We start from the raw sequence: 17,025 nt of genomic DNA, 5'->3' as shown, positions 1-17,025 counted from the left end.
AAAATCATCAATGTATAGCTACAAAACAAGTAAAGAATCCATACAACATATTCGCTTAGGTGCATTTGTAACTATTTACAAATAGGGTGTCAGCATACTGTTAATGATATAGTCAATTAGCAAGATAAATTACCAATGATTCATAGAATGGTGCCAGCCACACTGTTATAGGCTACACAATGATATAACTGTGAGTTAAAAGGGTAAGGTCATAGTTAATTGTTTGGAACAGGATATATTTATGTAATTATTAATTATATTTAATTAGCAATCTATATACTAGTGGTAAAAGACCAAAAAATGGACATCCTGGACCACCCAATGATGTAATATATAGGAGTTCCAGGCAAAGCAACTGACTTCACATTTCATCACACAAATTGATGTGACAATAAAACTGGTGACAGGATAAATAATAGATGATTGTAGTCTGATTAGTCAGTGGAAGACCAAAAATGGTGTTAACTACCATATATAGTGGGCAATGTAGACTGTCGTATGATTCTAATTAGACTGCAAGGGTACAGTTTTTCAAGGAGAGTTAGTGTCAATAACAATGATGATTCTGCATGACTATAGATTAGTTAGCTGTTATTTATTTCTGCATGCTCTGTGAAATGTACTAACAACAATCACGCGGCATATTTATGTATACTTCAATGGTATAGTGTATTTATATAATTTTATAAGCTATAGCTATAATGAAGATGTACCTTTTAACTTACAGCTAGACTGTCAGCAGCCTTAAATATATGAACAAACAATTCTGTTATCTTTGTTCTGCCATTGATTGCAATGAAGATGCTGCATGCAATAACAAAACTACAACCTATGCATTATATATTATTATGATTAATGTTAAAGTAATCCATTTCAAACAAGTAACATATTCATATTTAGTAAGCAACAGAAAATAAACACATAACTTCAAAGTGTCAATACAATATAATGTAATTTCAGTTTTAATGATTGGCTGAATTTTATTATTTCAATCACAGGTATAAGATGTAAACGATTCCATGGTTAATATCGGACTGGTAGTGCACTGGTAGCTGGGTCAGTTAAACTCCGATTCAATGATGAGTAGCACACAACCTTTATATCCCACATTAAAGATGCCATAAAATGCTTGACACGAGGATTCCTCTGTAAGGAAAGTAACAAATTTGTGTTAACAACTATCTGTAATGGGTGAATCTTTTGAAGAGTTTGATGTTTGACAATTTTGCCTGTAGCTGTATTCATTAAAATTAATTTTATTGACTTTCATTTCTTCCTACATCAAACATTTATGCTACCTATACATACATATAGCAGCATATACCTACATGTTTGTATAATAGTGCATTATTGATACTGTGAAATACGTTTTTACACTGAGGTCACATTATAAGAGAAGGCAATCATAGCCGCTGTATGACTGGATGCATGACCTTGGCCTAGTGCTCAAAGCAACAATAAACTGTGAATTAAAGTACACATAATTCCCATATGACACAAGAGTTGATACTTGGATTACAGTATAAGCTAATAGTGAAAGAACTGTAGGGTATTTGCTGTGCTGAGTTGCTAGCTACTGTAGCCGGCAGTAGACACCCCCACAGTATGGGGTCCACTTTGGTGGGGAGGTGTATTACCACACGTAAGCAGTTTGCTAAAGTTTTATATAGCCCACTACATACACCATAAGAGTATCTTTTATATTCTATAATGAAAAGATATTTGGATTAATCATAGTGTAGATAAAAGGTAAAAACTATGGCGGCTACATGTGCAAAAAAACCATCCAAACTGATATTGAATCAAATAAATTCACTACCACTACACTAGTTGAATAGAACTAACAACAAATCATAACACATATTCTAAGAAACATAGAAGAGTTTTACACATACGCGTCACTAAACTGCCAGTCTTCATCGCTGCTCCCCACCGTGCCCACGGAATTAACGCTACCTCTTAGCGAAACAATTCTTCTTAGAACAAAGAAAGACAATGCAAATCTACTGCAAGACTTCACAACGTCCTCAAGAGAAGAAACAATCCAATGAAAACTATAGGCGCGAAACGCGCATAGTGACAAAGGTATTCTATAGAATGCATTGGTAGGCGCTTAAGAGTTTCCAATCCAGGGTGGGGTGTCTATTATCTATGGTAAGGCCAATGAAACTTGATTAGCAGTTTCGCGTCATCTCCCGCATGCTTTTGATACACCCGCATGGAATTTCATTATTGGTATTTCCATGGGTGGGGTGTGGGTGGGGTGTCTATTATCTATGGTATTTCACATCGAAATACTCTAATAGAACAGTCACTTTTACTCTAATAGAGCAATCAGCTATACTCTAATGGAAGAATCACTTGTTATAGATTAGTAACGTACTTTAGCTATTTAATGCAAGAATAATCAGTGTAGATCTCACTGTTTTTTGACAGAAATCGTCATGTTTGGATGTGTGTTGTGCTTTTGGAAAATAATGAATAATAACCGCCCGCCCGCACCAAATTTTCAAAAATCTGAGCGAGAAACTGGTAATCAAGTTTCATTGGCCTATCGCGAAACTTTTACGCCGGTTAGCTTCTACATGCTTGTATTTGGACAGTAATAAAATGCAAAATCAGCATCGCGAAACTTTTACGCCGGCATACAAAGTAGAGTGCAATTCGCGAAACTTTCCCCGCCTACGGTAGCTGCTCTGTCCTGACGTCAGCAAACCCAACTGCTTCAGGGGTGATGCTCATTAGTGAGGCGGATAGGTTCCCGGGTGATGGAACAGTTGGTGATAATAGGGCCACCCAATTTTTGATTCAGAAGGTTGCCATTGATGTTCAACATGGCAATGCTGCTTCCGTAATGGCAACAATACCATCATCCCAGGACTGGGCAGAGTTAGCCTCTCTGCCCACTGTTTAAGTTTTTAAAAAAATTTATTATCATTGTCAAAAAAAAAAAAGTTAACCCACTGCTTTCAGGTATGTCATTAAAAAATAATAATTGCACAAAAAGTAGCTATCAGAGTGATGCAAGTATATGTAGTGGTATGTAGTTAATCACCATCAGTACTTTTTAACCAGTTTTTCTCCAAGTTGGGAGTGTGGGAAACTGGTACAAGTGCAAGGGTACGATAACGAATCTCTTATAATGTCTTAAAAATTTGGGTGGTTTGCAGTTCCACTTGAGATGGAAACAAGTGATAATTCAGTTTAAATAGTGGAAATATGTATGACATAGAAATGATGAAAACTGCTAAAACAAATTATGATCTAAGCATTCCATGTTCATCAGCATTCTCTATTAGTGGACAGAGGAATGAAGTTTCAACCTGACAAGTAAACAAGAAAATAGACAAAAACTTTTGGGTTACATAATTATGAGCTTGCTTACAGTAAGGATGTACTTGCAGGTTGATGGCTCTTGAATGAAAATACTAATTTGAGTTTGAAGCATCGATTTAACACACCTATAATAGAAATAAAGAATGTCATAACTTGTTTCCTGAAAACTAAAGGGGAATACTCACTTGATTTTTACTTGACATTCTCTGGGCTGTTTGGTGATATCACAGACATCTCCACCAGTGTAATAGTGTACTACCTGACTGTTTAATAATAATTCACATATAATACAGTGGAAATTTTAAAGGCATAGCATAACCACCTCCTTAAAGTTTATATGCAACAAGTACACAAAAAAATGGAATTTTCAACTAGAGTAGGGAGTCACATCGATAAAAAGTACTAGAGTAGTGCACGACATTAAATCACAGTAAAACAATAAGAAGTGTTATATGCCTACTGTGCTCAAGATACCATAATAGAAATGCATGCACAGTAGGGATTAGCACTAACTTCTTATTGTTTTACTGTGATTTAATACTCCAACTTGTTTCAGTACTTTTTATCGATGTGCTATGGTCCCTACTCTAGTTGAAAATTCCAATTTTGACTGATGAACCCACACATATCACATCAAAAGAAAGAAATGGCACTGCACGCCCCAGCTATCAATTATCATCTGAAAAGTGAAGTATCCATTATGCTTCGTTGTCAGCTATGTTCAACCCGTCACACAGCATTACAAATCAAGAACTGTTTGAAAAGCACCTCTGGCAATCAAAGTAGCCACTATATACTAAACATGGATGATTTCCGTTACAAAGGGAAGCTGTCATGTGCTACCACCAAATTGATACCTTTTGCTGTCAGCAAAGATGAATGGGACACAAAGGAGGACACTGGTAAGTCCATGAAGAATGCATTACTATGCCAAAAGGCACCTGTCCGGCTGAAGCAACGTTGAACAGTGAAAAAATCAAGCCCATAGCCTTAGCTGTTATTGAGTTACGCTTGTCTGAAGGCATCAGCCAGTCAGTTACTCAGTCAGTCAGTAGAAAATCCCATTTAATAAGTTAAAAAAAAAAAATCCGTAGTAACTTATTGAAAGCGTTTCAGGTCAATCTGAAGGGTTGTTTGGGCTTACCAATACTGCCTCATCGTCACCAGGGAAAGTGAGGCTGGTTTTTGGGTGATGTTTCTTCATGGGCTATGCCCAAACCTTTGGTCCCTACTATACAGTACAATCATACTATATGATGGATGCCATTATATTGTGTTTGTACATTAAACTTTATAATCAGGTATGCATCTGTGTGTGTATGCGCACATGCATGTGTAGCGGAAATACATCACCATGAGAAGGTGGTCTTCATTCAAGTTAGTGTGTGCATTTTTGTGCGCAAGTTGTGTGTATGTGAGCCAGTAATCAAGTTTCCTAAATCACCATTGAGGCTACCTTCCTAATATATACCACACACAAGTACATCCACAACACATTCATTATGCAGCATACGTAGTAGAAAGCTTCTTAGTATTCTCCGATATCCAACTAGTGTGTCTCTACATCAAAAAAATGATAGCTATTTTTCTTTCTATGGAGTAATTACCCTTGCTCACCTGCTTATTCCACCTGCCTAATAAAACATCTGTCTTTCCGTGGGCATCCTAAAATCACAAATACTGTGAAACTTGCAGGTGAGAATTTTTTGAATTTCAACACACACAAACTACATGCAGCTTCACAACACAGACACACTACACATAGACTGACAGTGCTTTACCCTATGAAACTGCTTCACATGCTTCTCGTAACAAAATTCATGTTTCCACCATCCGGTGCCCTGACATGATGTCACATGACCAACAGCCAACAGATATACAACTCACTCCAGTAATACAGTATTCCCCAGAGAGAAACTGTTGGACCAGCTTAGGATCTGCCTCCATTGGTCCTTGAGGAGCTGCAGTGAACAATGTCTACAAAACAAGTAAACAGAAGGTAATTAAAAAGAAAATCATAACACTTGATGGTACACAAAAACACTCAATTACACGTGTGTGCACTAAACCACAGATAATAGACATGCCCAACCTGGATTGTAATGTGTGCAATAGAATACATGTACCTTTGTCACTATGCCTATAGTTGTTAAGATTTGGAGTTTACTTTTTAAGTATGTTGGCAGAAGAGGTACAACACAAAATGTACCACTCTGCGTGGGCAGTTCAAAGGTCCCGCCAGTGCCATTTGTATATGGCACTCTTGCTAACTGCAGCGAGTGCATTATAGCTTATAACGCACTGCTTGCGGTTTTGCAGACCGCAACGAGTGCATTATAAGTTATAATGCACTGACCACAGTGCAATATACAGATACTGCACTGGCTGCGGTTTTGTGCAGCAATGAACAAGTGCCGGCGGCCAAGACCACTATGACACCTCATCTAATAGGTGGAAAGACACCTCACAGATCACTCAAATTCTTTTATAGCCTGACATGTAAAGGTTGATTGAGGGCCATAACATCACCAATACTACCAAGCAGCCAATGGTGATCGAAAAAGCCGACGAGGTGGCCACAATTCTAGTCTACATATATAAAAATGTACTTATACACCTTACTAGTCTGGTGCCATCTGAGCCCAGATTAAACTGTAGTCCACTTCGACTATGACTCAATAAAACTATTATATTCTAAATAATACTCACCTTTATGTTCAATTGTGGTAACCAGTTTTAGTCATGCCACCAGGTTCGAGTTTAGCCAGTGTGAATAGTAAGGATTAGACTAGTATCATTTAGTAGTTAGGTTTTGTTTACTTAAACCGTCTATTAGCTGCTTTTTTTGTCACTTGAGAGAATCACTATGGCGATTAGTCTGGTGCTTAGTCTATATGGTGATTGAGTGATCATGCTGGCATGCTGAGCACTATATGATGAGAGTCGAACAGCAAATGCAGGTTAGTGATATAATTATCCCGTAGAGTACTAGCTTTCAATATCTCAGGTGGCTGCAGTACTGTAGAGGGAACATCATCACAATGTTTGCCTTGGTTACCCACAATCAATGTCAGAAACCTGGCCTTTATAAGTGTTACAGCTGTCTTGTGAGACTCTCCCCACCTATTAGGTGAGTGGTACATAACAGTTATACAATGTGCACTTGTGTATAAATGCACTTGCTCTTGGGCCTGACGTCCCTCAGGCTCATGCGTTTATATCAGGCAGAGCACTCGTGCCCGTTGTGTAACTATATAATAAGCACCATCGGAAAGAAATTGTATACTCTTTTATCACAAAAAATAGCTTCTTGATAGGCCTTAAGGCTCCCTGGACACCCTTTACTTCATTATCAGCAGTTCTCACTTTCGAACATCAAGTCATTTATCATGTGACAAGGTCTCCAATAGATTGTGTATACTGAGGTCAAACCATTGGGGTTGATTACACTATTAAATTCAGCATAAGAAAAGCTTTCAGTTGGTACTTAGTTTTTAGCAGCACCCTTCTGAAATAGGTTCTTAAACCGTATGGCTCACCTCTGGTATGGTGAGAAGGAGTGACAAAGACAGTGTCCATTTCTGATGTGCATGTATAAAATGTAGCGTTTCTTGGGGTATGTCTGGTGTAGTAGAATATAGTGGTAGTTGATTTGTTATCAGTTTGGATTGTTTGGAGCTATAATATAGTGGCATAGCACAAAAATCATGCATTTTTCACATGTAAAAAAATTTTTTTTTGGAATTTTCAACTAGAATAGGGACCATAGCACATCAACAAAAAGTACTGAAACAAGCTGGAGTAGTGCACAATCAAGACACACAGTAGTGTGTCGTGCGGCCCAAGAAGCCGGCGCGCAACACCTGTGAGTATATTGACAGGAAGAAAGAAAACGCAATTTTTGCACCTCCGTAGCTCTGTGCTTCCTTGATGAAACAAGACGATTTTTGCTGTGGACATGCTCTCCAACGTCAGCACTACACATTCCAAATTTGAGCGAAATTGCTTCACGCGTTCCCGAGATATGCGACTTCAAAAATTGGCTTAGTTTCTTCATTTTTTTTCTTCCTCTTGTCACACACTTACAAAAACTGCTATAAAACGCGAACGCCATATCCGATTGCCTTGAAATTTGGCACACAGAAGGGGGGTATAAAGGTGCATCTTGGTACCAACTTTGGCTGGAATACAATAAACAGGCAAAGAGTTATGAGCGATTATTCATGAAAAATAACACCAATATGTTGTCACGCCTACAGGGTAAACCACGTATGGGAAGAAGCTGAAAATCGGCAGGTGAATAGGTTAACTATTGAACCTCAAACCTTTTGTGGTTTGAAAGAAATCGAGCTAAAAACCAGGAAGATAGAACGAAAAAACCAACAGTGTGTAACAATTATGCAATCAAGATTAGCTAATAAAAAAACGACTGCTTGCCACGCCTACCAGACAAACCGCTTGGGGTAATGCTTTGAAAATTGTTGTACAGATGGAGTAATCATCTTAGAAAGGCTCATCAATGGTGTAGAAGAATCAGACTCAAAGCCACGGAGTTATAACACGAAATCCAACTTGGTGCAGCAAGTGCGAGATCGAGATACTCTAATAGAGCAGTCATCCTAATAGAGCAGTCGCCCTGAAGAGAATTCACGAGATCAGCTAGAAACAAGTAACATGTATAGAGATCAGCTACAAACAAGTCACATTACCTTGTAGAGAGTTCAGCTACAAAGAAACCATCATGTAGAGAGTTCAGCTGCAAGTAAATCTCCCAGTGGAGAGATCAGCTAGAAGACGTTTCCTTGTAGAGAGTTCAGCTTCAAACAAATCACCCTGTAGAAAAATCAGCTAGAAGAAGTCACCTTGTAGAGAGTTCAGTTACAAAGAAACCACCATGTAGAGAGCTCAGCTACAAACTAGTGACCTTGTAGAGACATCAGCTAGAAGAAGTTACCTTGTAGAGAGTTCAGCTACAAAGAAACCATTCTATAAAGAGCTCAGCTGCAAAGAAATCACCTGTACAGAATTCAGCTACAAACAAATCACCCTGTAGAAAGATCAGCTAGAAGAAGTTACTTCGTAGAGAGTTCAGTTACAATGGGAACACAATAAGCCCCGTTAAGCCCCACTGAATAAGATAGTTTTTCAAAACTTGAGCTACGTATAAATCACGCAAGATCTCGCGCCAGGCCATGGGTACCTTTGTTGATGAGCTAGAAAGACAGAGAGAGGAGCCCCACTTGAGAAAACAGTAGTGCTGTACACTGGTGTCCAATTAACCGGTTATTAACAGGTGTTGTCTAGGTCAGCCAATAGGGTGTCACTAAAAGGAGGAATGGGAAATTAGGAAATGGGAAACGGAGTATTTCTCTATAGTGGATTTTTGTCGTATCAGCGATATTGCTAGCAAGTGAGGGAGTCAGAAACCATCAGTGTGATGGTGCAAGCTGGACATAGAGCCAAGTACATGGTCAAAACTTAGTATTTCAATCCATTGTTTGGCATTCCAGTATTTGCTAGTAGTTAGTGAGGTAGTTAGAGTGACTGGCAATGAGTAAGATTGATTGAAAGCAGCTCTTCAAGTGTTCTCAGTACAGCATTGTGCAAACTCAACCTCATTCTTCCATCATGTGATCTCATTTGTGTGTACCTCCTGCTGTGATTATTATTGTGTGATTACTCTACCCAGGATCACAAGTTCTCCTGTAATCAGCTTGTTATGTACATGTCTTGTTTTTCTTTGTAGTTGTAATTGTATAGCTAGCTACATATTCCTTTGTTGGTTTTTGTACTGTGTATGTAGCTACTTGTGCACTCTGGTAAGGAAGAACCGCTTACTGTGAGGTTAAATCAATAATTAATCCTGTCACTACTGATATATGTTGTAACTATCAGATGTAATGGTCGGTGAAGTAGTCAGTGGTATATGGTAGAATGCCAAAGGAATCTCTTACACTCGGCCATCATGATCACATGTACTATAGCTACTACAAACATTGCAAGGTGTAACACTATAAGTTACCCTAGCCCACCATACAGTTATGATAGATAGCACCAGTAGCATAGGGAGCTGAACATATACTGGTAGTACATTGGTGTCTTGACACCATCACTACCCAAGCTATACTACCAGGCTACGCTGATAGCATATAATGTCACATACATGTACATATAATCATATTACGTATGTGACCATGCATAATGTGCCATTAGTGACTATCATATGCTTTAATTCATAATTTTCTTAATGAATCATAATCTCTGATTAGTGCCAAACTGACACTGGGTAGCGGAGTACTGAACCACACTATAGTATAATCACAGCAGGAGGTAGCTACACAAATATGAGATCACACGCCAGAAGAATGAGTCCAATGTTAGTGAGAACACTTGAAGAGCTGCTTTCAATCAGTCCTGGCAGGATCGCACTGACTGTAGTGTAGACGCCAAATAATGCATTCATCAAGTTTCGAGTTCGACCATGCACTCGACTTTGTGTCCAGCTCGCCCGGTCCAGCTTGTACCTTCACTGACGGCTTTTGAGACGCCCTCAGTTAATAGCAATACTGCAAATATGACGAAAACGCACTATAGAGAAATACCCCGTTTCCCATTTCCTCATTTCCGGTTTCCTAATTTCCCATTCCTCTTTTTAGTGACACCCCAGCCAATAACCAGTGAAGAAACCTATTAACTTGAAGAAACCTATTAACCAGTGAAGAAACCTATTAACCAGTGAAGAAACCTATTAACCAGTGAAGAAACCTATTAACCAGTGAAGAAACCCAGTGGCGTAGCCAAACCCGGGCAAGCCAGGGCATTGCCCGGGCATCAGACTTCTTTGCCCCACCATCAGCTCCTAGAGTAATTATAAAGACGTGGGCTGGATAGCTCGAGATTTTGCTAAAGTTACTTAACTAGTCACTGTACAAGAATAAGTATAGCACAACTTATACAACACTCACCGTGCCATTATCGCCGATGGTTTCCTTCTTTTTGGCTAAACAGAGATGGGTTATCCAAGGGATTTTCCCTACGAGTAACTTGATTATGCACAAGTAGAGGAGGCAATAAATAGAAGCAAGATCACGTGATTACAAAAAACCGCGCAGCATTGTCGTAAGGAGTGAAAGACAAAGAATGGACGGTTTACATTTGATTAAGTGATCACGGTAGCTATTGGTGTGGTAAAAACTCGGGAGGCAAAGCAGTCTAGAGGTATTTGTGAAATTAGCACCCATCTATCCGTGTGGATACTGTTCAGTTCAAACAGTATGGAGTACTTGTTCAGTCAGCAATTCTTTTCTTTTTGTTTCCACTTTTCTAGGCTAACAACTGTAGTGGCAGAGCATAGTCATCACGTGATAGAGCGCCTCGTGCTTTAATTCAAGAATCTTTGTAGTCTGGTATTAAGACACATGTAGCTAAATGTATGTAATATGTTAGAAGGCCAATAGCTAGCTAGGCGTTCGCTTCTATTAGTTTGATATTAGTCATCTTGCATGCAGTAGTGTAGGATGATACATAATGCATTTTTTAAATGTTATATTGATGTCCATATGAAGATGGGCATGTGTACGTGTGTTGCATGGGAAATGGCTTGCCCACCCATTGCCCAGGCATGGCGAAAAGTCTGGCTACGCCACTGAAGAAACCTATTAACCAGTGAAGAAACCTTTAAACTGGTTATTGCCCACCCACTTGGTAAACCATAAATTACCCCTGCTGACAAGTGTTAACATCATAACATAACCTAGAATGTGTAAATATGTGATTGTAATAGCTGTTATTGCTAGACAGGATGTTGATGGTCACTTTGGTACCACCCTAAACCTTCCAGCAGGCTTGTTGACTCCCATTATGTCTGCCAATATACAAACAAACCAATTAATCAGTTATTCAATTAACCAGTGACAAAAAATTTGTAGGTGTACAGCACTAGAAAACAGTATGAATAAACACTCAAGAAGTCACCCTATGCAGCGTACTTCACTGAGACAGTAATAGTGTGCGCCCTAGTTGGTGATCACACGAGGCTAAAAAGATGAAGAAAGCCTCTAGACGAACAATATCAACAATTGGCTGCCATGAAGAAGGATAGAAATGAGTATCAAGGCCACCATTCAATGTCAGGGCCACCCAGAGAAATTAAGGGGCCCAGGGCAAAGAGTTAAAGTGGGGCCCTTGACCCAAGTTGTAAGGTGAAGACCAAAAAAAAAAAAAAAAGGTCACAACCTGCTGGCAATGACAATAACTACCCATCATGCTACACTGCTCCTCTGAAGAATACTATGACTGCTCTATTAGAGTATTTAGATCTGACTGCTCTATTACAGTATATCGATCTTTTAAACAGGTATTCAGGGGGCCCCTCATGGGGCCTCCTGGGGCCCCTTTCAGGCTGGGGCCCGGGGCAAAATGCCCCAGTTTCCCCCCCCCCCCCCCCCTGTGGGCGGCCCTGTTCAATGTTGCTGCCCTCCTTCACGCTATACCCCACCTTGCAATCTCAAAAATGCAATTAACACGAAAAAAATGTTCATAATGCTTGTTACACTTCCAATGTCCTCTGGCTTACCAACTTTGTAGAGGGCTCTTATGAGAAAAGCATTAGTGCTGTATTGATACCGATACAGTATCGGCTCTATTATGGCAGTATCAGACTTATATCAGTAAACAAAGTTGGCTTGATATAGTTTTCAACAAAGTACCTACATATGGCACTACAATAACACCTCCCCAATAGTGGACACCATACCATGGATCATAAATATAATTTGTCATATTAACTTATCGCATGTATGTCTAACTGTCTGTATGGTGAGATGTAAATCACTTCATCAAACTACCACATATGGCTAAATCATTTCATCGAACTAAGAACTATTATATGGCTTCCCTTCCCAGTCCATTACATCATCGAGATGCACAACATGTGACTGGACCAGTTCAATGAAATGATTACATCTCACCCACACAGCTTCCAACTCATGCATGACTGAAGAAATTAGCACATTGAAGTTGCAGTTATTACTTATATTAAATTTGTATTAGGATTCTGCTATAGATATGATCATTTGGTGCCAATTACAATGGCCACTATAAGGTCAATCTGAAGGTGTATGTAGCTGTAGCTTACATGTTAGGTGCAGCATAAAAAGTGCAGGAAATGTCATTCAATTCAGTTAACCAGATAACCGACAATTGTGATCTGCTCAGTAACTATGATATTCCGTCCATTTTTACAAAGCTGGTGGTCAAGCGGCTGTCAGCAGTCACCCGGTATTATTTTTTTTTGAAACACTGCATCTTTCTCACTATACAGGAAATTTTACCAGAACTAACAACAAGGAGACATGTGTCGTGGAGTTCAAGCTGGACTTGATAATTAACAGATTTATAATTCTTTATTGTACTTATGAAACTATGACAATTACTAATTATTGTATGAATTGCCATGTTTGTTTTAAATCATTGGTCTTGACACAATCCTGATACGAGTGCTAGCAAGAAAAACGCTCTCCTCCATGACAACATGGACCTATGTTCCTGCTGTAAAGAATACTATTTCATCTTCGGAGCTATGTTATGAGACTGTTTCACACTAGTTGAAGTAAGTTTATAAACAAACACCAAGTGATATTCATCCCCACCAGTAAATCTTAATAGTGTTCATGTTCCTACTACATATTATCGTCAACACTGGCACTACAGAATGCACAAAACTCACACTAAGCTCAGGAAAAACAGCTCTACTGCTAAACACCTAAATGCAGCATGATGGTTATACAAGGGAACATTCCTTACTTAGCCTGTCGACAACTACTGTAGCATCAACACTTGGGCCTGTTACAACAAGCCATTGTGGAATGGGTGCTCGATTGCACGAGTTACATCTTGTTAAATAATCAATGCGGATTTCACAGCGCATGTTCAACATAGCATTCTGTGAGAGTTACTATTTCACAAGAGCTGGTACTGAGGGGTTGTTACAATCTATTCTCTACATGTGAAACACATCAGCAAGGATTATCACCACTGTCGCTACTGCGTTAGTACAAGATGAGCCCGCATTGATAATCTCTAACCATGTATATTTGTGGGATATAGGTTATAAGATTTCTAATAGCCAGTAGTTTAGGATGGTATGCTAGAGAGTTTGAAACACTTTCTGTATTCTTGTGTGAGGGAGACCTCTGTTGCTGTGTAATATAAGTAATTAGTGGTAGGTATAGAGTAGTATGTCGACGAAAAAGTTTTTTGCACTGCCTGTTAATATTATAGTGGCTTATGGCTCCTTTCAAAATTTTTGAAATCTTTTAGCATTGTTTCTACTTGGCACATAGTTAAATGATGTTCACTGCACCCTGCATATACTATTGGAAATGGATTCATAGTAGAGCTTGACATGGGTTTCGTGTAAAGTGATGCTGAAAGCATGCTCAGCTTATAACATCAAGCCATCACTGTACAAATCATCGTAGGAATAATATAAGAATCGGTGTATCATCTGGTGTATCATCTGGTGTATCATCTGGTGTTAAGTGTTTTGGCATACACAGTTAGATGTGCTCACAGCGGAGATACACTTCCGCCACCTTAACGAGATCGCCAGCACTCCCATTACAAGCCTTGACACAGTCAAGCTTTAATACAGTACACAAACAGACTTCATTCATTGAATGATGGTCTATTTTCTGTAGCTCAAAGCCTGTTTGCTCACATAAATGTTGGACAGACATGACACACAGACACATGGTTTTTGCCAAACCAATTTCAGAAAATCATGCAAGTGCCCACAGCCAGACTGTGCACACCTTGGCCAGCTTGGGCCCACCCCTGGTTTTAACAGCCGTTTCAAATCTTCGTGTGACATGGGTAGAATTAAGCACGAACTAAAGACCTGATAAGAAAAGTAGCTCCGCACAATGGTAGATAATCTGGTAAATGGTGTCTAACAGTGAATCCAATGCTACTATTGTACCAAGTGCAAAGGAAGTATTCACTCTGAAGCATTAAATTTGAAACTCACACTGCACGCATCCCACCAAAGAGTTCCTGCTTGTTATAAAACAAAATACTTCATTGATTTCTGTTAGTAGTAGCTTAGCACAAGGAGCTTTATGGTAACTTTAATTGTTTCAGGCCCTACAAATTTCACGGTGAAGCCATACGGAAACTGTACCGAGCTACATTTATGGATTGTTAGATGTTTCTTGTGAGTAATGCCTATGTGGTAAAGTATCAGTATCGGACCAGTAGTGAACACAGTACATCACTAAAAAGTATGGTGGAATGCAAAACAAAAACTTTTAACAGCTGTGAAATAAACGATAGAAAGCTAGCTAGCTGATTACTCCCCATGTGTGACATTGTAAATCATTAAAACTAGCCAAACTAATCCTACAAGTTTGTTCTATGGCTAGAAATTAGGGATAGTAAAGATTTGGGCTTTTCTGGCCACAAATATCACCCCTAAACCAGCCTTACAATACATACCTTCATGGTGCCCTGGCAGTATTGATTAGGTATAACTGAGCCCAAAATCGCCCTCAGTGTAATCTAAACGTTTTCAATAGGCTGTTACAAAATTCTATATTTCATTTTCTGCTGATTGACTGACTGGTTAACTGGTTGGACTGACTGACTGACTGACTGACTGACTGACTGACTGACTGACTGACTGACTGACTGACTGACTGACTGACTGACTGACTAATGCCTTCATACAAACATAACGACTAGTGGCCTGATTTTTTCACTGCTTTACGTCGCTTCAGCCCAACAGTTGTAGCATACTGCAGTACGTACAATACACACATCGTGGACTTACCTTTGTCCTCTTTTGTGTCCCATTTCTTTTTGTTGACAGCAGATTCGATTCACGGTAGCATGTGATGGCTTTCCTACATTTGTAAATGGGTATTTCGGATTGATTGCAGAGCTGCTTCTCCTACTGTTCTTTGTTTGAAACGCTGTGTAACGGACTGAACATAGTTGGAATTGAAGCATAATAGCCACCTCACGCTTTTGAGTCAGTAATTGACAGTTGGGACACATGTTCAGATGAAAACATTAACTATGGCACCATTCTTTCTTTGATGTGGTATGACCAGTCATAATAATGTTATAAAAAGTAAATAAGGAAAATTAGAATTTACTGTAGATTCCCTAAAAATTTGGCAGAAATAAATTAATTCCGTTTGTGTCTGGCCGAACAATTAGGAAAAAAATGTACCAACCTGGTGCTATTGTCAAATTTTTAGGGATCTACCCCTAATACAGTCTGCACGCTTCATGGCTATGTTATTTGCGATCCGTTTACTGCTTAATTTCTGGATTTCTTTCTACAGGGACTAACAGGAACGCCTTGAGGCGGAGCTGACGATACCATAAAGCTCACTTGGCCGCAGCGCTATGTACTATGATTGCCTAAATTATCCAGGAGGGATGGTCAATGTCATTACTACATCACTTTTGAATACAATCACCCATACTTAATATTAAGGATTTCACCAATTATTATTATTAATAAAAATAGAAACCACAATCAATAATATTATTAAATGATCTCGTGATAAATCTTGCTACCAGATGCTGCATGAAGTGTTCCATGGCTTAACAAAGCGTTATCTGAGGGTTTATCATGTTACAAGGAGATGTGGAGCCAGGAAAGATTTTGTTCTGTGAACAGAAACGAAGATCGTTTTGTGGTAGCCGTGATGTCACACGATGATATCGTTGGGTACGTTCCCTGAACAATTTCACACTTTGTGCTTCATCCAGCATCGAGGTAGCATATTGTGTGAGGTCACTGGGAATCCTCAGTACTCAAGAGACCTTCGTCAACTAGTACCGTATGCAAGGAAATTTTGACGTCAAAAAAATATCACGAATCTGTTTAATTCGTTAAATTTAAATTTGTCAAATGTTTATAAGCGCCCTTAAAAGTACAGGTTTTGCCTACAATTTCTTCATTTTCGTCAACATTTTATTCGTCAAATCTGCTGAAGTCTGAATTCGTCTAATTTTTTTGACGTCAAAATTTCCTTGTGTACAGTACTCCAAGTGCCGAAAAATTAGTGCGCTTATAATTAGAAACATTCCTGCGCTTGCCAAAATTTAGAGCACATTACGTTCAAAGCACAGGGATTGCCGAATATTTAGAGATGCCAAAATTTTAGAGAATCTACGGTATGTTCGATTAAGGATCACAGAAAAACGATATAGCACAACTACTGTCATATGATATTTGTAATAATTTAGTGCATGCACGACTTTCCTGACTTGTAAGGAAGAGCACTGGCTTGATAAATGGTGTCTTCAGCATTCCAAGAGATAGATAATTCCTGGAGCATTCCAAGAGATAGATAATTCCTGGATTATTGTTAAGAAGCTGTTTCCAGCTCAGTCTGTGAGTCCAGTTTGCATATCCAGCCCGTAAAACATTTCAGGGGCTTCCCAAAATAGTAGAGCAGTGCAGCACCACTCTACTTTACTTAAAATTCTTTTGCTAAGAATATATACTTTGTCATACTTACGTACATATTCATTGCTATTACAAAAAATTGATCACTAACTATGTGTATAAGAATTGAGAAGTAAGACCTAATCAAAGATCTAAGAAACATTATAGCTACACAATATACTCCTTGTTTCTATGAAGACCTTTGTCTGTCATACGGTTTTGTT

The 17,025-nt window shown here is 38.9% G+C and overlaps 1 protein-coding gene and 1 long non-coding RNA gene across 2 annotated transcripts in view; both read right to left on the bottom strand.

Moving 5' to 3' along the window:
• Positions 1-867: 867 nt before the first annotated feature.
• On the bottom strand, positions 868-2,230 carry LOC136251167 (uncharacterized). Its single transcript, XR_010698962.1, has 2 exons — positions 1,896-2,230; positions 868-1,146 (listed from the first exon to the last, which is right to left on the bottom strand). It is a non-coding gene; the product is annotated as an uncharacterized lncRNA (long non-coding RNA).
• A 946-nt stretch (positions 2,231-3,176) lies between these two features.
• Positions 3,177-17,025, bottom strand: part of LOC136251164 (endoplasmic reticulum lectin 1-like) — a 38,826-nt gene continuing 24,977 nt past the window's right edge. Inside the window, exons 8-14 of the mRNA XM_066043559.1 lie at positions 5,224-5,313; positions 5,118-5,177; positions 4,954-5,001; positions 4,850-4,896; positions 3,522-3,599; positions 3,386-3,461; positions 3,177-3,323 (exon numbers count right to left, since the gene is read on the bottom strand). Coding sequence (XP_065899631.1) covers positions 3,258-3,323; positions 3,386-3,461; positions 3,522-3,599; positions 4,850-4,896; positions 4,954-5,001; positions 5,118-5,177; positions 5,224-5,313 — 465 coding nt within the window. The 3' untranslated portion in view covers positions 3,177-3,257. The remainder of the gene's footprint in view (positions 3,324-3,385; positions 3,462-3,521; positions 3,600-4,849; positions 4,897-4,953; positions 5,002-5,117; positions 5,178-5,223; positions 5,314-17,025) is intronic.

Source organism: Dysidea avara, chromosome 3 (assembly GCF_963678975.1).
Source record: "Dysidea avara chromosome 3, odDysAvar1.4, whole genome shotgun sequence".
In the NCBI taxonomy this organism is placed as follows: Eukaryota; Metazoa; Porifera; class Demospongiae; order Dictyoceratida; family Dysideidae; genus Dysidea; species Dysidea avara.
The sequence above is the reverse complement of the archived record's forward strand: the minus strand, read 5'-3'. Positions and strand labels throughout refer to the sequence as shown.